At 39.8% G+C, this 18317-nt stretch overlaps 1 protein-coding gene across 3 annotated transcripts in view; it reads right to left on the bottom strand.

Annotated features, from left to right (window-relative positions):
* Nucleotides 1–7398: 7398 nt before the first annotated feature.
* Nucleotides 7399–18317, bottom strand: part of syk (spleen tyrosine kinase) — a 51342-nt gene continuing 40423 nt past the window's right edge. For all 3 annotated transcript variants that reach the window (XM_084339752.1, XM_084339750.1, XM_084339751.1), the window contains exons 11-15: nucleotides 17549–17758; nucleotides 16678–16867; nucleotides 11680–11820; nucleotides 9385–9497; nucleotides 7399–7754 (exon numbers count right to left, since the gene is read on the bottom strand). In XM_084339752.1, the coding sequence (XP_084195878.1) occupies nucleotides 7682–7754; nucleotides 9385–9497; nucleotides 11680–11820; nucleotides 16678–16867; nucleotides 17549–17758 (727 nt within the window). In that variant the 3' untranslated portion in view covers nucleotides 7399–7681. The remainder of the gene's footprint in view (nucleotides 7755–9384; nucleotides 9498–11679; nucleotides 11821–16677; nucleotides 16868–17548; nucleotides 17759–18317) is intronic.

The following is an 18317-nucleotide window of genomic DNA, read 5'->3' as shown; positions in this document are numbered from 1 at the left end:
TTCAACTCTTTTCTTCTTTTCCAAGAGTGTGAAAAGGCACTCACAATCTTCTTGCATTAGGCAACAGCACGGTGTTGACACATTTGTGAGGTATTATTAGTTCATTTCATCTATAATCTTCATATCTCTCTCTTTCTCCACACACACACACACACACACACACACACACCAACAACAACTACTGAAATGCTTGATTAGGATTGAATGAACATCTCTAAACACAAATGCATTACTATGCAGTAATATAGGCAAATATTACAGTGTAATGTTAAAATATTATAATATTATGCACAAAGTGTTTGACCACATTCGTTCCATTATCAGTATTGATGCACACTTCGCATTCTTCTTTAAAACCCCATGACTCAAGCGCTTCCTTGAGTCCTTGTGCCTCGGCCGTATGTTCAGCGGGGAAGTACGACGTCTGCAAACACCGGCTGCCAAGATTCCAATCATCCGTTATATAGTGAATGGTCAGGCTATTGAAAGGCTTCATGGTACGGCTCGACCACAGGTCCGTTGTAGTGGCAAAGTATTTCAAGTCACACAGCTCCTTTTCAACCTTGTCACGGAGCTCGGCGTACAATTTAGAATCTCTGTTTCTGTAAAGTATTGCTGCTTGGCACCTCGTATCGTGGATCAATAGCTCTGATCATGGCTTTAAAGCCGTGTCTCTCTACCATTTGAAAAGGGACCATGTCCTTACACAAGTAAACAATTATGGCCCTGGTAATTTCAATCCATTGCGGGCTCTTCCTTCTGTAAGTAGTACCTTCTGAAAATGACAGTTGGATGGAGGTCTGGATCAGTTCCTGTTTTTTCTGTCCTGCGTTCTTCAGACTGGATCTTGGGGTTGGTTGCATTGCCTGGCAATGCTGGTATTCAGTGACATGTTTCGTTTTGAGATGGTAGAACAGAGTAGTTGTGTTATCTCTCTTAGCCGGAAGTGTTGCCCCACACACTCTACAGAGTATAGTTTGCTGCTGCTCATCGGACAGCTTAAATCCGAACCACATCCAAATAATGGATGTTGCACCGGTCTTTTTCACCAGCTCCTCCGTTTCACTTTCAGCCATGTTTACTCAAGACGATGATGATGCGTTGCAGCCGGTTGCAGCTCGTGGCTAAATTTCGCAGGTAGATTGCGTCATCATGCTGTACAGACATTATTTAACTGCAGTGCCGACAGTGAAGGCAACTTTTCTTCTATCTCCTCCAGGACACTCTCCCAAACAGGTGATAGTTTTGGTGTACTGGTCATGATAGCACACTTTTTCTTCTTATTTACCTTCACCGTCTTCTCAGCACGATGCAGTCTTGCAGCGTTAGCATGCGCGGCTAGTGGCCACATTGATTACTGCTTGTCGCTATAAGCTGCTCCTCCGTTGTGGAAAAAGACAAACTCAACAGGGTGGAGACACCAATTTTATGTTGCACCCTTAAAGCAGACAGGACTCCGTCTTTAGTTTGGCAACTTTATTCTACCCGGCGCTGCCCTTTTCTATGTTTGTTTTTTCAGACTCTCGCCCCGCACGCACGCTGATGACGTATTAAACACATTCTTTTGTATAAGCACTACTATAAATAAAAACTGTATTGACCAAAGATAATTGCTAAATAATGTACAAATTAGAAATAAAATGATGTTACTCAGTAAAAGGTCTGATCTATTCTTTTTTTTCCAAGTACACATATTTCTAGGTCGCAACACTTTAAAGCGGTCATACCTGACATCCATGCTGGTTCGGTTCCAGCTGTTTGAAAACGGAGGCAGGAAAGAAAAATAAAGCCGACCTCACTGCATGCAGTTAGCCACAAGCAAACCAGTTTCATGAAAAAGGCGGGATGTACTGTCTTCCTCTGTCTTGCGCTTGTTGTTTTATTACGATGTCCGGCTGGTCAGGTCCGAGCTCTTTCACCTGGTTGAGTGCAGCAGAGCGCAGCACTGCCGGACAGCTGGAGTTGCGAGACCGAGTTCCCGCGATAATTACAGATCCAATCGCGACTGGAGTTATACGTATGTGTTATAAACACAACAACAAACAGGTTAGTGTTCCCAACCGAAGGATTAGAAGAAGTGCTTGGATTTGTCTCTTTTTTGAGATTTTTGTGCTGGCGTCAACACGTAGTGTTTTACTATGAAATCAACCGGGTGTTCTGGTGTCTGACTTCCTGTCTGCTCTGTGCTGAACTTCTACATCATCTGCTCCTACGTCAACTCCTTTTTTGCTCGCTTTAGCACGGCCTTGGGGCGGTGAAAGTCAGTGTCCAGCAAGCTTCTATCGCTTGTATTACAGCAAGTGAAGTGCGCATGTACAACTTATAACAAGGAGCTATGGCCAAAAAACAGTGGTGGACAGTAACGAAGTAAATTTACTTGAGTACTGTACTTAAGTACAGTTTTTGAGTATCTGTACTTTACTTGAGTATTATTTTGGGGGGATACTTTTACTTTCACTCCACTACATTTGAAGGGCAAATATTTTACTTTTTACTCCACTACATTTCTATTGATGCTCTCGTTACTCGCTACTTTTGATCTTACGTCAGCTGATGATTTTTTTTTTGTGCAAAATTCAGAGAAAATAAACTGTTTCTGCTGATTCGCGTATGGTTTGTCTTAGTCGTATTGCCGTACCTGTACTACGTCATGAGCACCCGTCGCCTTATCTCAAACCCATGTTTGAGATTTATGTCACAAAAACTGATTCGTTTCAGTTTAAATGTTTGTTGTGCTTACCGCGGACTAATTATACCACGGACTACAAAGACTCGGCTTCCAACCTGAAAAAGCACGTCGCGGTATGTAAAGTAGCTACTAACGTTAGCTAGCTTAATGTTTGTGAAAGAGAGAGAGTGTGTGTGTGTGTGTGTGTGTGTGTGTGTGCGCACGCGCGTGTGTCTGTGTGTGTGTGTGTGTGTGTGTGTGTGTGAGAGAGAGAGAGAGAGAGAGTGGGTGTGCGCGCGTTAGTGAGGTGCGGCTGTCTTTGATGTGGGTTATCCGGCTCATTTTTGGCTATGATGTATGATATAAGTAAAGTAAACTAGCCAATAAGTTGTTTATCTGTAAATGTCAATATCAGTTCTTGTAGTGCCTGCATCTACATCTTTTTTATGTAGAGAAAGCATGGATGTCAGATGCAAAAATATACTGAACTGACCGCAGCTGTCTGCAATATATTTCATGTGTTTCATGTGTCTTTCCTTTCCTGTATTTCCTGATTTATTTTTTAAATACTTTTACTTAAGTAGTTTTTTAAACAAATACTTTAGTACTTTTACTTAAGTAATATTTTGACTAAGCTACTTTTACTTGTATTGGAGTAATATTTGACAAGGAGTATCTGTACTTTTACTCAAGTAGTGAAGTTGTGTACTCTGTCCACCTCTGCCAAAAAATATGTATCAACCATGGTATAAAGTTAAAAACTTAAAAATTTCAATGCATGAATATTATAGCAAAATCTACTTACATATAAGCAAAAAATAATACACAAAACGAGGAAAAATTTTAGTATAAAGTTTTAAACCTTATACCATGGTTGATACATATTTTTCAACTTCATGATTGATGTAATTGTATTGTTTTTGTATACTGTGATGTGTTTACTGTTTGAGTCCTGCTTAGAAAAAAAAAAAAGAGAAAGAAAAATATTAAATTGGTCATGTGACTAGCAAGCATTTAAACACACCTGTGAATGCTCAGGTTAGACCTAAGGTGAACCTGATGACGCTGAACGCAAAACGCGTTGTTCCCTTTAATAAAGTACTATAGTTTCAAGGTCTGCATTTTTTCATCTACGTAACATTGCAAAAATCAGGCCCATCCTGTCTCAAAAAGACGCAGAAAAGCTAGTCCATGCATTTGTTACTTCCAGACTGGACTACTGTAATTCTCTATTATCAGGCTGCCCTAACAAGTCTCTAAAGAGTCTCCAGCTGGTCCAGAATGCTGCAGCACGTGTACTGACAGGAACTAAGAAAAGAGATCATATTACTCCTGTATTGGCCTCTCTGCACTGGCTCCCTGTAAAATCAAGAATAGAGTTTAAAATCCTTCTCCTCACTTACAAAGCTGTTAATGGTCAGGCACCATCATATCTCCTGGAGCTCATACTACCCTATCACCCAACTAGAGCATTACGCTCCCAGAACGCAGGATTACTTGTAGTTCCTAAAGTCTCCAAAAGTAGAATGGGAGCCAGAGCCTTCAGCTATCAAGCTCCTCTTCTGTGGAACCATCTTCCTGTTTTGGTCCGGGAGGCGGACACCCTCTCTACCTTTAAGAGTAGACTTAAGACCTTCCTCTTCGATAGAGCTTATAGTTAGGGCTGGTCCAGGACAGGATTCAGGCCCTGAATGCGCCTACTGCTATGGCCCTGCCTGATCGTGGATGCGCCTACTGCTATGGCCCTGCCTGATCATGGATGCGCCTACTGCCATGGCCCTGCCTAACACCCACCACTACTGTCGCTAATATTAGTCACATTTCTGTTACATACGTTACACTACTATTATCGTACTGCATTACTACATACCATCCTTACCATTAATCACTACTACTGTTATCACTAGTAATCACATTTCCATGTGCATTTCATCATTATTGCTGTAATACATCTTTATGTACTTTCACTCCTGTCAACCATCGCTTATAATTGAATACATTGTGATCTCGTTGATCTGCTCTGTACATGCGACATCTATTGCACGTCTGTCCGTCCTGGGAGAGGGATCCCTCCTCTGTGGCTCTCCCTGAGGTTTCTTCCGCATTTTTTTTCCCTGTTAAAAGGGCCGTTTTTTTGGGGCAAGTTTTTCCTCACTCGAATCGAGGGTCGAAGGACAGAGGGTGTCGTCTCTGTACAGATTGTAAAGCCCTCTGAGGCAAACTGTGATTTGTGAATTTGGGCTATACAAATAAAATTTGATTTGATTTGATTTGATTTGATATAGTAAAGTCTATGCGGAGGATTTGTTTGTCAAGCTTATTACACACATTCCTGCTGCCTACCAGCACCTGACTACCTGTGGCTGTGCAAGGAGATTTCATTGATTCCAGTAAAACATTTTTAATCTTTACTCACAAACTCTATATATTTAGGTTGCTCATTTGAAAATATAAAGTCTTATTCAACAAAGGTCTATATAATTCTTCTTCATGTGAGACAGGTGGGGTGGCGCCCTGTTGACGAGCCGTCACTTGCAGACGCCCCTTAAATCACAAAATCTCCCTAAAAGTCTGAAGCCCTTTTCACACAGAGCATTATCTCCGCAGCAGAGGTTCGCCATTTCTCCACCTTTGTTTGTTCACACTGAACCACGCACCTCCAGCGTAAAGCTGCACCAGTGTGTCAATTCATACAGGACTCCGGCGCTACGGATCCAAAAGAGGCCTGACAGTACACGTCATGACGTTGAGATCTATGTGTTTTTTGTTTTTTGTTTGTTTCCCCGGTGTCTTCCTGTTAATCTAAACATGTACCGCTGACTGTTTATAATCATATGGATGCTGTTAAAATGTGTTGTGATTGAGATCCTGACCCACCATGCATCCTGGAAGTGACAAAGTTGTGTTTTTTGCTCTAAATGACATAATAACACAATCAACCTCAGTAAACAGCGGACCCGGTCTGGCTCCATCACTCTCGGGGAGGGATGCTGTTTTCTGGGGGAAAGTTCACTGAAGTCTCAGTCCGGAGGGCTGACGTTGTGGTTTTTTTTCAAGACAGTAACTACAGCAACACAATAGTGGAAGGAAACAAACACATGGTGAGTTGGTGACGGGGACAGACGCTGTTTTTCGGGCAGAAAAAGAGTCGGTAGGACAGACAGGATGACATCTGTCCATGTATAACTGGGGTATTTCGTTCCTCATATAAGTTGCCAAAGACACTACCAGTTACCATATTACTGTTGTTTGGTCCTGTAACGTTGCTTTGCGGGTCATTTTTTCTTTTAGTTGATGAGTGAAGGATCTGTTTAGCTGTCAGACTGTGAACACCATCAGACAGACACACCCCTGATCCGCGCTCCGGCTTTTCCATTCACACAGACCTCTCCGGAGGCGCATCAGAGCCGCAACAAAACTGTGCGGAGAGGGGGGAACAGTTTTGCTGCGCCTCCAGTGCACATGACTTTCTGACAAGACTCATTGCCACATGTTATCTGTCGTAAAAAACATTTTCTTAACTACATACCAGTCTCTCATTATTGAAATGGTATCTAACATGTTAACAAAACAATCTACCTGTTCAAATTTTTTGCTTTTTTCATTATAATACACGGCACAAATACAGACATGTTGAGCCAACTTTAACAAATGATAAAAGTTGTCTGCCCTACAAGCAGAACGTGATAGTCAGAATAAAACATGCAGTAACAGCAACATCAGAAACTTTGAACTATGTCACTTTTTGCGTAGCAAAATTGTTTTGGTCTTCTGTGCTAGCTGATAAACAGTAGGAAAATGATATTGTCTCCAGCATCAGTACTGCATTAATAATCAAGTTAAAGAATGTATTATTAGTATTTATTATTACCTAAATGGAATTCAACCTGGCTCCCTTACTTTTAACAGACAATGAAGTCTGTGGTGTGAACAATATTCCAGCCTGAATTCTCAGAGACTCAGTTGAATGAATCAGTCTATCGGACAAATGCGACAAAAATTTAACAATAGGCCAAATTCAATTCTGTCTGAGATCACATTATTATTATTCCTAAGAATATTCAGATCATATATAGCCATCACAGTCAGGTTAACAGGTTCCTCTACACTGAAATCTGTTTTCTGTATTCAACCAACCACACCAGGAAGAATGTTGACACTGGAAAGAGTTTTCTGTATGTGGACATTAAACTACATTATAATATCTGATAGTAAACTTTCACTTCACTTGGAGGAATATTACAAAGTTTTTGTGTAGTTTTATGGACCTTTTCGTCTCGGACGCCATTCACGCCTGTTATATGGATTATTGCTGCAGGAGGGTACCCCCGCGGGTCTCCAGCTGCACTTTGAGGAATAAGAAACTACACTGGACTTCTCATCAGCATGAGGGTCAGTCAATAGTGATTGAATTTCATTCTAGAGTGAACTATTCCTTTAATAGGGCTGTATCCTGGTAACCCGAAAGCTTGAAACATTAACAAGGCCTCCTTTGTTGAAGTAACTTTACTCTTGTTTAAAATATCAGCAGATGTTCTGGAAACCAACTTTGTCCATAAATTGCATAATTCTGACAGGTTGTACCATTAATTATTTGTCACAGTGACCAAATTTATTCATATGTGAGTAGGCTACAGAAACACTTACTACTGATAACCCCAGGACCTTTACGACAGAAGACTGTCCTATCAGTCCATTATACTGAAACAATCAGTCACAAACAACAGACCGTCATTCAAGAATCTTTGGTTTAGCTATAATGACATTGCAATTGTGGAGTTATAACACATATAATGCACTTGCAGTATAAAAGACATCTACCAAACAAATCAGTTGTGTAGTTTGTTAGCTGTTACATAATTGTTTGTTCATATGTTTAAAAGTTTGAATAATACTAAGTCCAGATATTACAACAGCATTTATAATCATAACCATCTCCAGTCATTCATACATGATTAAATGCAAATTTCTCATCAACCAATAGTTGATGTCTCATAACATCAATGTGAAGAATCACTGTGAAATGTCGTAATAGTAATCCCGTAGTCTTGGCTCAACAACAGAAAATCCAGGCCTTTCAGCTGCCCTGTGAGACATGAAAACCACAAGTAGTAATTAGAAATGGGGTATCCCAACATGCACTACCCTTATTATTCCTATCTAGTAGGGGTGTGATGATACACTCAGCTCGATATTGGGTTCACGAGAACGAGAAGAGACAACATTTTAACACTATTTTCAAGAAAACTTCAAATGACGAAAATATGTGACTGGAAAAATAGTCTTTTATTCAATCTAAAGTCATAAAATGCAAAACAAAGCAGGTCCATTTTGAAATGTTTTAACTAGTGTTGGAACCCACAGATGAAGTCATTCATTGATTTCAAAATGGACACACACACCTAGGTGCAAAGACTGCCAAGAGTCCCAGCTTTGAGCTAACATTGGTCAGGGTGACAGATTTGATGAATTGGTCCTTCTCCAAGGGTGGTGCCCTTGAGGTGATCTAATGTAAATTGGATCTTATTATTTATCATAGTTAATAATTATCCGTGATAATCATTTATTATTATTGATAGCCAAATTTGACCCAAATTCCCTAATAAGGTTGCATAAAGCGCAACACTAGTAATCATCTTGTAATCAATGTCACTTCAGTTCTACTTTCTGACTGAGTATGAATTATCATATAAAGTAAAAGACACAAACAATAGGTAAGCAATGTAAAAGGTTTTGCCACAAACTCAACTGAGTGGCTTCTCTCCTGTCTGATTTCTCATGAGTCTCTTCAGACCTGATAAGTGTGCATGAACTATGCGTGAGCTTCTAACTTCTAATTGAAGCTGTGAACTCCTTTCCACAAATAAAAAGTAAAAAATAAAAACAGTATAAATAAACAAAAATAAATAACAAGTTTTTCTTTGACTTGTTTTTTTTTTAAGTGCAAACAATAATCAAAGTAGTACTCTCAACACTTACAGTACAAACAGAGACTGACAAATTTTTTCTTCAAGCATGATACAGAGCTAAGAGCTTGATACAACTACAAGGCCTAGCCTGAGATATTCTGGGCTATTACAGGCATTGTCAGTCACAATAGCGATGCCATGGTTTGCCTGTTTAAGCTCTCTGTCGGTGACAGCTGCTTGGATAACTTCGGCTATGTTTGCCCCTGTGTGGGACTTGAAAATAGGCGAGTCTAAAGTACAACATTTACCATTTCCCAAGCATTTGTCAGCATTGTCTGACCTTTCCGTGTTTTCTTCACAGCCACGGTTGACTTTAGTAGAGAGCTGTGGTGGTTCTGTGGGTGTCTTTGCATAGTGCTCCTGTTAGCCACAGTGTACGCCACTATTTTCTTTCAGTGCTTACATATTGTTCATGTCTCGTCTGTCAGTCTGTCACCCTTTATTTACCGGTCCCCAAAATGCTACCATACAAACAATTTAAAAGTTGCGGGGGCATCTTCTATGCTAATTTTGAGTTCAATGCAAGGACGTAATATTATATCGGTTCAATGTCAGAGTCCATCATGCTGGTTGTTGCTCTGCCTCTGTTATGTACTGATATCGCGAGACAGCTTTTCACCTCGACGAGAAATATCGTTAGATTTTAATATTGCGACACACGTGGCAGGTCACACCCCTACTATCTAGTGTAAGACGGTCTGTTGATGATCCAACCTTGTAATGACTTAGAGACAACTTGTCACTTACTTGTATGTCCAGCAGGTTCTCATGAGGTCATACATCTCTAGTGGACAGTTCACTGGGGCATCCATACGCTGTCCACCTTCAATCATCTGCATGACATCATTTCCTTTCATTCCCTGTAGACAGTGATACATACATCAGGAAGCTATTACTGAGTACCTCTGAAAGGAAAAATGGTTGAACTGATATCAAATAGTTTCTCTGGAAGTTTTCTTATACTGTATGTTGTGGGTTTGTTTTTTTTGTCAGTATTCGAGAAGGTTGCTCATTATATAACCTTTAAAGCTGGGGTCGGTAAGTTGGAAAACCGTCAAGCCCAGGTTAGATTTTGAAAGTACCCAGCCGGTAAACTCCGCCCCCTGCACTCAGGCCTCTCTCCAAAGCCGCTCCCCCCAAACCATGAACGCACACTGTCCGACAACTGCCGAATACCGCCAACGGAGTCCAAGTCCTCACGAGCAGCGGGAAGAAGAGTACCAGTGCATCATTTTCATCACAACATCTAACAACAAGTAGCTACCTTATGTCTCATTCACCTGTAAGTAAACACCTAATATTATTGCTATAATTGCTATTACTGATAGCTGTCAAGCTAGCTTTGTTAGCATTCAGACATTGTTTTGAAAGTGTATTTTGATGATGTAACTTATTGCTGGTTAGCTAGCAACAGCTGGCTATGGTAACATTAGAAATGGAAAAACTAATACATCAAGATTAGTGGTGGGCCTGCTACACGTTTTTTTTGTTTCCCTCAGTGATTCACAGACGAACATGAATATTGCATTGGACTCATGATGATACGATGTTTTGCATGTTACACGATGAGAGCATCGTTGACTCTAATGACGAAGACATGCCAGAGCGAAGCACATCATCACGTCAGAGAGGACGACAGGAGGGCAACCAGCAGTGTCCGATGAAGTGAAGGAAGAGGCCGTGGACGTGGGAGGGCGACAGGTCAAGGAGCAGATGTTCATATGTCAAGTAGAAGATCTTCAAGCTCAAAGGATTGCACATGAGCAGGTCAGCACCTAAAGTAGAACATTACTGGTGCTTTTTCCTGATAAACACCACCTACAACTATTTGTGTTTGTACAGTATATTGACCAGGCATGTAACTTGGACCGACAAGTGCCCTAATCAGAATCACATTTTTTGCCAAGTAGTTTTTCACCATTTCAATTTGTGTTTTTGTGCATAACAATAAACACAGTCTGTAGAAAAATGTAAAGAAAGATAAAGGGCTGGTACACTAAAAAAAATGTATATGAACTGGGACATTGCTCCAATGTTGAAGTTCGTTTCACCTCTTGAGCTCTCCAACTTCTTTTTGTTTGTGACCTTCTCAAGTTCAGTCTTTCTTTTCTTGCTCTGTTTGGCAGTACAAGCTGCTGTAGGGTACAGCTGGTAATGAAAAGTGTGGCTGTACTTTCTCTGCCATTCTTGCCTGTGAACAACTCCAGCAGTGTGGTGAACAGACTCCAGTCACGCGCAGTGAGTGATGGGTGGAGTCCGTGGAGGGTGGACATGTAAGGACAGATTGATAGACAGATAGGCTATCCATACACTATCTTCGGTCACTAAAATTGACTGGATGAAGTTTTTACAGCCCTGTCGCTGCCAGAGATGACGGATTGTTTTCCTTTTTTTCCAAGATAATTGTATATCTTGATGTCTGGATGAGATTGTATACAAATATAATAAAAAAAGTTTCTACAGACTCTGTAAATTTGTATTATATCAACATTTATACTATTCGTTCAAGTATTCGTATTCAAGTATATCATGTTAGAGCTGACTATCATGTCAGAAGGAGGAGGAGCTGGTAGTGCAAGACAGCTGGGCGAGATGGCTGCCATTTTAGTGCCACTGTCTGAGAAGGCATTTCAAACCTGGTAAGTGCGTAACCACTGAATATTTTTTATGAGCTGCAGGACATTTTCCAGCCGTGTTAGAAGCAACAAAAATGAGCGTGTATTGTGTATTGTAACATGAAATTGAAAATTGAACATAAAGAAATGGAAAGTTCCTATCAACATATCAAATATAAAGTTTTAACATATCTGTGGTTTGCAGAAACATGCATTGCTAATATTGACTGGTGATTGGGTTCTACTAGTGAAATACAAATATAAAGATGTTCATCAAGTGTTTTGATGTAAGGTGTGCCTTTATGTAGCAGCTTTTACCTCTAAATTGTACAAGGAAATAAAACCCCATTAGTTTGCACTTGAGTGAATGACTCAATGATTGAATTAAGTGTCATCATGTCTGTGGTTGGTAAGAGATCGTTCTTACCTTGTATGGTTTTTGGCCATATGAGTAGGCCTCCCACATGAGCACCCCAAAGCTCCACACATCACTTTTGGATGAGAATTTGAAGTAGTTTATACACTCAGGAGCGTACCATTTCACGGGCCACTTCCCATGACCCTTAGCCTGGAAGAGGAGACACGAAACATCAGCAGGTGTGATAATATATTATGTTGGTCATTTTGCAGAATCAGAGTTGCCTGATTACGCAGAGGGGATTCCGTCAGTTATTCTCTTTCTTCTTTTCTGATGAGTGGAATTTTTTTAAGGTTTGTTGGAAAGCAGACGCCAAACTGAACTGCTGGCTTTAACATATTTGAAGTCGTGTCTGAAGAGTATAAAGAGTCATACTAGTGGGGTGAGAATGATGGATTCAAAAATATACTATATGCTGTGTGCAATGCTGGCTTGAATTTGTGTTGAGAAGCAGCTGATGGAGTATGAAGAGAATTTATAGTGAGAATGAGTCAATGAGTCACACATGTGCTTGTGTGTGCACCTGTGTGTTAATCTCAATGCACTCGATGGCAAATCTGTCTCAGGTCCCCAGTTGGAATCAAAGGTTGCCATGGTGATGGTAACTAAGTTGGTCTTTGTAACTAACTAAGAAAGTTGATTTAATTGTGTTTTTAGCCTCACATTATCATGTGTTATTCATATCCCTGAAATACAGTAACTGCTCACTTAAATGGAACTGTGAAATTTTATGTGAAAAATGTGGCTAGTGGAGCAGTTAAGAAAAGGGGATGTGTTTGCATACCTCCAGATATTTTTCCTCTCGGTTTAAAGGGACTTGGCAGTTGGTCAGTGCTCCAGTCATTTCAAAGCCCACAGAGCCAAAAGTGTTGGTCTGCCAGAGGCACGTGTGCAACCAGCACACATTTTTCTACAAGTTGACCATGGTGGTCTTAACATTGTGGGAATGGGAGTGAATTGAAGACAAGGTTTTTAGAAGTTTTTGGAGCTCCTCTCAGCTGAGTCCTCCACTCTGGCTGTCAACATTCTGTCCTATACACACCAATGTAAAAATCTGATAATGGCTCAAAAAAAGATTATTTATTATTTATTTATTTATTTAACTGTGACTGTGCTACAAGTATGAATGATATGAATAAGCTGAATTGATATGGCAGAGTCCTAATCTTGTTCATGTTCATCACGTTTCAAAGTTTGAATGGGGTTTCTATGTGAATGTATGAAGGAGTGGGAAGGGTTTGAAAATGATTTTTCAAGGTTTAAAATTAGTTTGTAGCTGAAAGCGTGAATGAGTTAAGTTTTGAAAATGCTTGAGAAAGTGTGAAAATGTGGGATTTCTGAAATTCCGCCGTTCATTTTAATGGGGAAAAACTCGGAGAAAACATTGAATGTTTCTGAAAGTATAAAAGATTTACAAATTTTGAATGATAAAGTTAATGTCCTAGTTGAGCTGAACATTTTGATGTTTGAATGATGTTTCTATTGACATTTCTGTTGGAAAAAGTGGAAGGAGTTGCAAACCAAAAAAAGCAGCAGAATGATAATAACGAATTCCGTGCATAGAAGAACATAAGATGTGAATGCTTCAGAACTGCAGTGTGCTGTAGTCTTCAAAGATGTGGATCGGGGTGTCCCGAGTGTACCCCTCAGTTTGCAAGCTTCACGCACTATCACCTCTTGAATCTGAAACTTATGAAACATCACGGCAGATCTGGGTTTCTTTCTGGGGTTTGGACTTAGGTCAAGGCACAGTGAGCGCGGTCGAGCAATGGGGGTGAAGTGAACATCTGTTCGTCTAGGACTTCCACCAGACGCTGTGAAAAAAATGGTGTTGGGCAAGGACCCTTGATGTCTTCTGGGAGGCCAATGATATGAATTAACTTTTGCCCTCCAGGTCAGTGATTTTGGTCATTCGCAAAGCGTTGTCTTAGGTCAGAGTAGTTGGCGTTGTCTCCAAGGCCTGCACACTTTTACTAGTCGTGTTGACATGCAATTGCAGATAAAATCTGTTGAAGTTGAACTCTGCTGAGAGCAAGGCCTTACACTGTGTTAGCATTGCGGCTAGAACCATCATGTCCATGTTGCCTGTCATGTCTTCCTTCCTTTGCTCACCTTTACTGGACTTGGAAGTCATTTTTCTTTGTCAGATAGTTACACAGTGTGTTTGTTCAGTTATATCAAATTATACCTTGGAGCTGGACAAAGCTAAGTAGTAACAATGAATGTTGTGGCAGTGTGAAAAGTGTGGCTACTCCATGCTGGCCACCTTGTTTTGCTAATTTGTTTGTAAAACATCCTATGCTGATTCCCAGTGAGTCTCAGTTCTTAAAAATGTTGAAAGTATCTTTCTTGAGACATTGTCTAATCTGGTCCCAGCCTCAAAATCAACTACCCGCCTCCTGGAGCCCCTGCCGGCAAAACTGTTAAAGTATCTCTGGCCATCATTGAGACCAACAATGCCGAATATTGGTCTCATTTATGACCAGGACCATCGCTACTAGCTTTAAGACCGCTGTGGTTAAGCCACTACTTAAGAAACCTCACATTGATCCAGGGTCACTAAATGATTATAGTCCATCCAGTGTGAATTACGGTTATCTGCAACTGAATTTAGACGTGTTATAATTTCAGTTTCAGATACAGTATCTACAATTGATTTCTGCCTATCAATTATTCCTGTCCAAGGTATCTTTAATTTCTCTCAATTCAAGATATCTGCGTGGTCCTTTTTATCTTAAATTAGGTTTTGAGTAGTCGGAATGATGTTGTAGATATCTCAACCTAGAATTAGCAATAGTAGATTATTATTATCAAGTTATAGATATCTTGAAATTAATTTTGATCAGAGAGATATCTTTAATCAAGAGAAAAGTTTCATTCTTTAATTCTGTCTAGTCAAAATGTAATTATAGATATCTCGAATGGGAATTTTGACTAGGTGAAATGACGGATGACAGATATCTGTAGTGATGTAAGAAGCTACAGCAGGGGAGGTGGAACCAGTAGCTTAGATTTTGCAAATCTGTATTTTCATTGTAACATAAACCTCTGTGCTTGTTTATTTGTATTGCTTTCTGAAATCATGGCATATCATGGGATTGCGTGTAGCTTGCTTCCTCTTTATTCTTCCTTTTTTTGTGTGTTTGTGTGTGGGGGGGGACACTTTAAGTGAACTTACTGTCAAGGCTTGTTGCAGTTTATCAAGTTAGATAAAGCCTATTTGTTGTAGTTTGAGCTGTCCCTTTATCTTGAAGGCAGAGGGAAGAAATGGAAAATAGTTCAATTGGTGCATTGTACAATATAGCCTCCTAAGTCGTTATTTTATTATTTCATATTGAAAACTTGTGATGAACAACAATACTGTTGCTATTGTTTATGAATTCATTTCCGTTATTTACTATTTCAAATATTTGGACTTTTTTTTTATTAATTTGGGCGGACTTTGAGCCATTATTGGACCGGAAAACATCAGACCAATCTGGCAACACTGGGGACTGGGTAGCTTAACAGTCTATGGTACTATATTGTAAATGGTACTGCGATGGCAAGCCATTGTAGTGGGATGTCAGAGCACACTGAGTATTTTTGACAAGGTTTTTAATGCTGCAGCCCGTGAAATAGCATTAATTAATTCAATGGGCTGTAAACCATATATTTTCAGTTATTGTTACTCAAGACCGAGAGATCAGTGTACTCAGACTATCCAAGCTGTGGTGCAGGTCCTCAAGTGTTTCTGGAGACAAAACATTTGCAATATGCAGTACATTTCTACCACAACCCTTGTGTGTGAATGAACAAAGCTCTCATTTGGTACAAATTCCTTGATTACAAGCTCTTTTTATTTCATGGCATTTTCTTACTATCTTATCTGGAACCAGCATTTCTTCTGCTTATACTGTTAAATGTTTTCTCTGGGCCAGTATCAAATGGGAAGAATAGTTATAATGAAGTTTGAAATATCTGCTACTTTTATCAAAGTAGTAGACAAGTCAAAACTCAATTTGAAATCTCTGTTGTTTTGACTAGTCAAAGTGACGTCATAGATATCTTGAATAATAATTTTGACTAGTGATAATGTATTAACAACTAGTCAAAATGACGTTGATATATGTATTCTTAATTCCAGATAGTCAGATTTTGTTAATAAATGTTAAAAAGGTTTGCCATAGCCTATATTTATGGATATTGCATTCACTAGAATTGGAACGATGTGAGGTCAGAGTGAACTTGACCTTTCACCACCAAAATTGAAGCATGTCATTCTTGAATACAATTGGACACTTATGCCAAATTTGAGGAAATTTCCTGGAGGCATTTCTGAAATATCCTTGTTCACAAGAATGGGCATACAGATGTACTTGGGATGTACATCTGTGTGGATGTATGGGAGGACAAATAGAAAACATAATGTCTCCTGTGACAGTTATTGCCGGCATGGAGGCATAAAATCTGTTTAAAAAATATATTTTGTTGAGGTTAATAAATATTGGGATATTCTTTAGTCATAGTAATTAATTAAATATGCAGCCGTGCACCATGGGCCTGGATGCTTCATGCTTGATATATGTAGTAGAAAAATACTGCACATGGGACATCTTTAAAGCGACTTACTCTTCATCACCTGTCATGCCAGAAATGTTGTTTTGGACATAATCCTGGTGGCAATATGGACAGTGGTAAGGAGTTATGCCTGGTTTTGTGTTTCTTATGTTACCAACCCCCCTTGTCTCATCCTTGGCTTGGAACCTCAAAAGATAATTACTGTGTGTGTTGATGTATGGACTCCAGATGTGGGTTTAATTTTGGGTTGTGTGCATGTATATAAGAAAACCCACAAGAGGATGTTTTGCGCCTTCAGCCAGAAACATTGCATGTTGATGGTTGTAGCATCCACTTGCAAGTGTGAATAAACAAAGACTACTCTCTCCTGTGATCAGTCCTCTGTTCACAAGAAATGCCACAACAATCTATAACAAATAAACTGTATCCATGAAGGTCAGCAGTTACCTTGTAGTAATTTTGCTCCTCAGCGACAGCTTTGGACAGGCCGAAGTCACTGATCTTGGCGTAGTGCTGTGTGACCAACAGCACGTTCCTGGCAGCAAGGTCTCTGTGGACAAAGTTATGCTCCTCCAGGTACTTCATCCCCATAGACACCTGGTGGACCAGCTCTGTGATGTTCTTTATGGCTGTTTGCCTGTTGTTGATAAATTGTTATTTTACCTATGGAAGTCACTGTTATTCTAGTTTAACTGTAAACCTCAGTGATATAAAGCACTGGCTGATCGTGTGCAAATAATAATATCATTTTGAACTTGAAATGTTTGCTCCACCACCATCTTAAGATGAACTATAACTACAATGAAACTTACATTTCTAAACAAATCTCTTGTTGTTTTCCTATTCTCTCCCAATTTGGAATTCTTACTGCAGTTCCTGTCACTGCTAACTCTACTGTTAATCTGTGGAGGGCTCCATTAAACATGGGCAGGTAATCAGTCTGTCACAAGTTTATCACTTATAGAAAGACCACACATTGACAGATCATTTATAGTTACCAATCCACTTGACCTGCATGGACTGTAGGACCTATGGCTGTAAGGCATATGTGCTGACCATTGACTGTGTATAAAGATGGATGAGATGACCGCTCCACGTAAGTAAAGCCAAATAATTGATTGCCCCCTGGTTGCTGATTGCAGTATAAGTCATTAACACCTCCTTATCCATGTAAGCAGATAGAACATGGGCCAAACTAAAAACTAAGAGTAGATGTCAAATACATTTTTCCCAAAGATAGTTTCTGGCATTTTAGGTATTTTTTATCATACTGATGTACAGTATGTACAAGTGTTCAGGATCCAGTTGAAGTACATACTTGTTTTTCTGCAGGAACTTGTTGAGCGGTCCCAGCTCAGCCAGCTCCATGACCAGCATGAGGTTCTCTGCCTCACAGATACCAATCATCCGGACAATATAAGGATTGTCCAGCTGCTGCATGACATTGGCTTCTCGCAGCATTTCCTCACGCACTGATGGGTTGTTATCATCATTCTTCAGGATTTTGACTGCAACTGGCTTCTCTGTCCTAATATATTGGGAGGATTAGTGTTAGGATGATTGTGCATATGGACACTCATAAATGCGCTTTCCAGACATTTATGCTGCAGAGTGGACAAGATAGGTAATGGCTGTTTGAGCAGATTTACATTTTGGGGTGTGTTACTGCTTTGATATTGTGGAGTGATGATGATAGAAGAAGCAGTAAGAGGAAACCGCTGGCACAATAAAGACAACATCTCTTGGTACAATATACTTTGAGTTTGTCTGGCATAGTTGCTGTTTGTTTTTTAAATGGATAGATTCTTGTGATTACAATGGAATATTGGAACTGTGATGGCAGAGTGGACAAACCATGCCTTTTTAAAAGTTTTTAAGTGTTCTGTGTATGCTACCAGGAAACACAAAGAGATATATTTTTTTTAATAAAAAGATTAAAGGATAACTACCGTTTTTTACAATCTGGACCTTATTTCCAGCAAAATATATGGTCATGTACTCACCCAGATAACTTTGGTGTCATTCGGCGTCGTTCGGACGAAATTAGATCCAGTGTAGCGCCGATATATCCATATAATGCGAGTAAC

This window comes from Pagrus pagrus (assembly GCF_965226575.1).
Source record: "Pagrus pagrus genome assembly, chromosome: 19".
NCBI classification, from domain to species: Eukaryota; Metazoa; Chordata; class Actinopteri; order Spariformes; family Sparidae; genus Pagrus; species Pagrus pagrus.
Note: the sequence above shows the minus strand (reverse complement) of the source record. Positions and strands in the feature narration are given on the sequence as shown.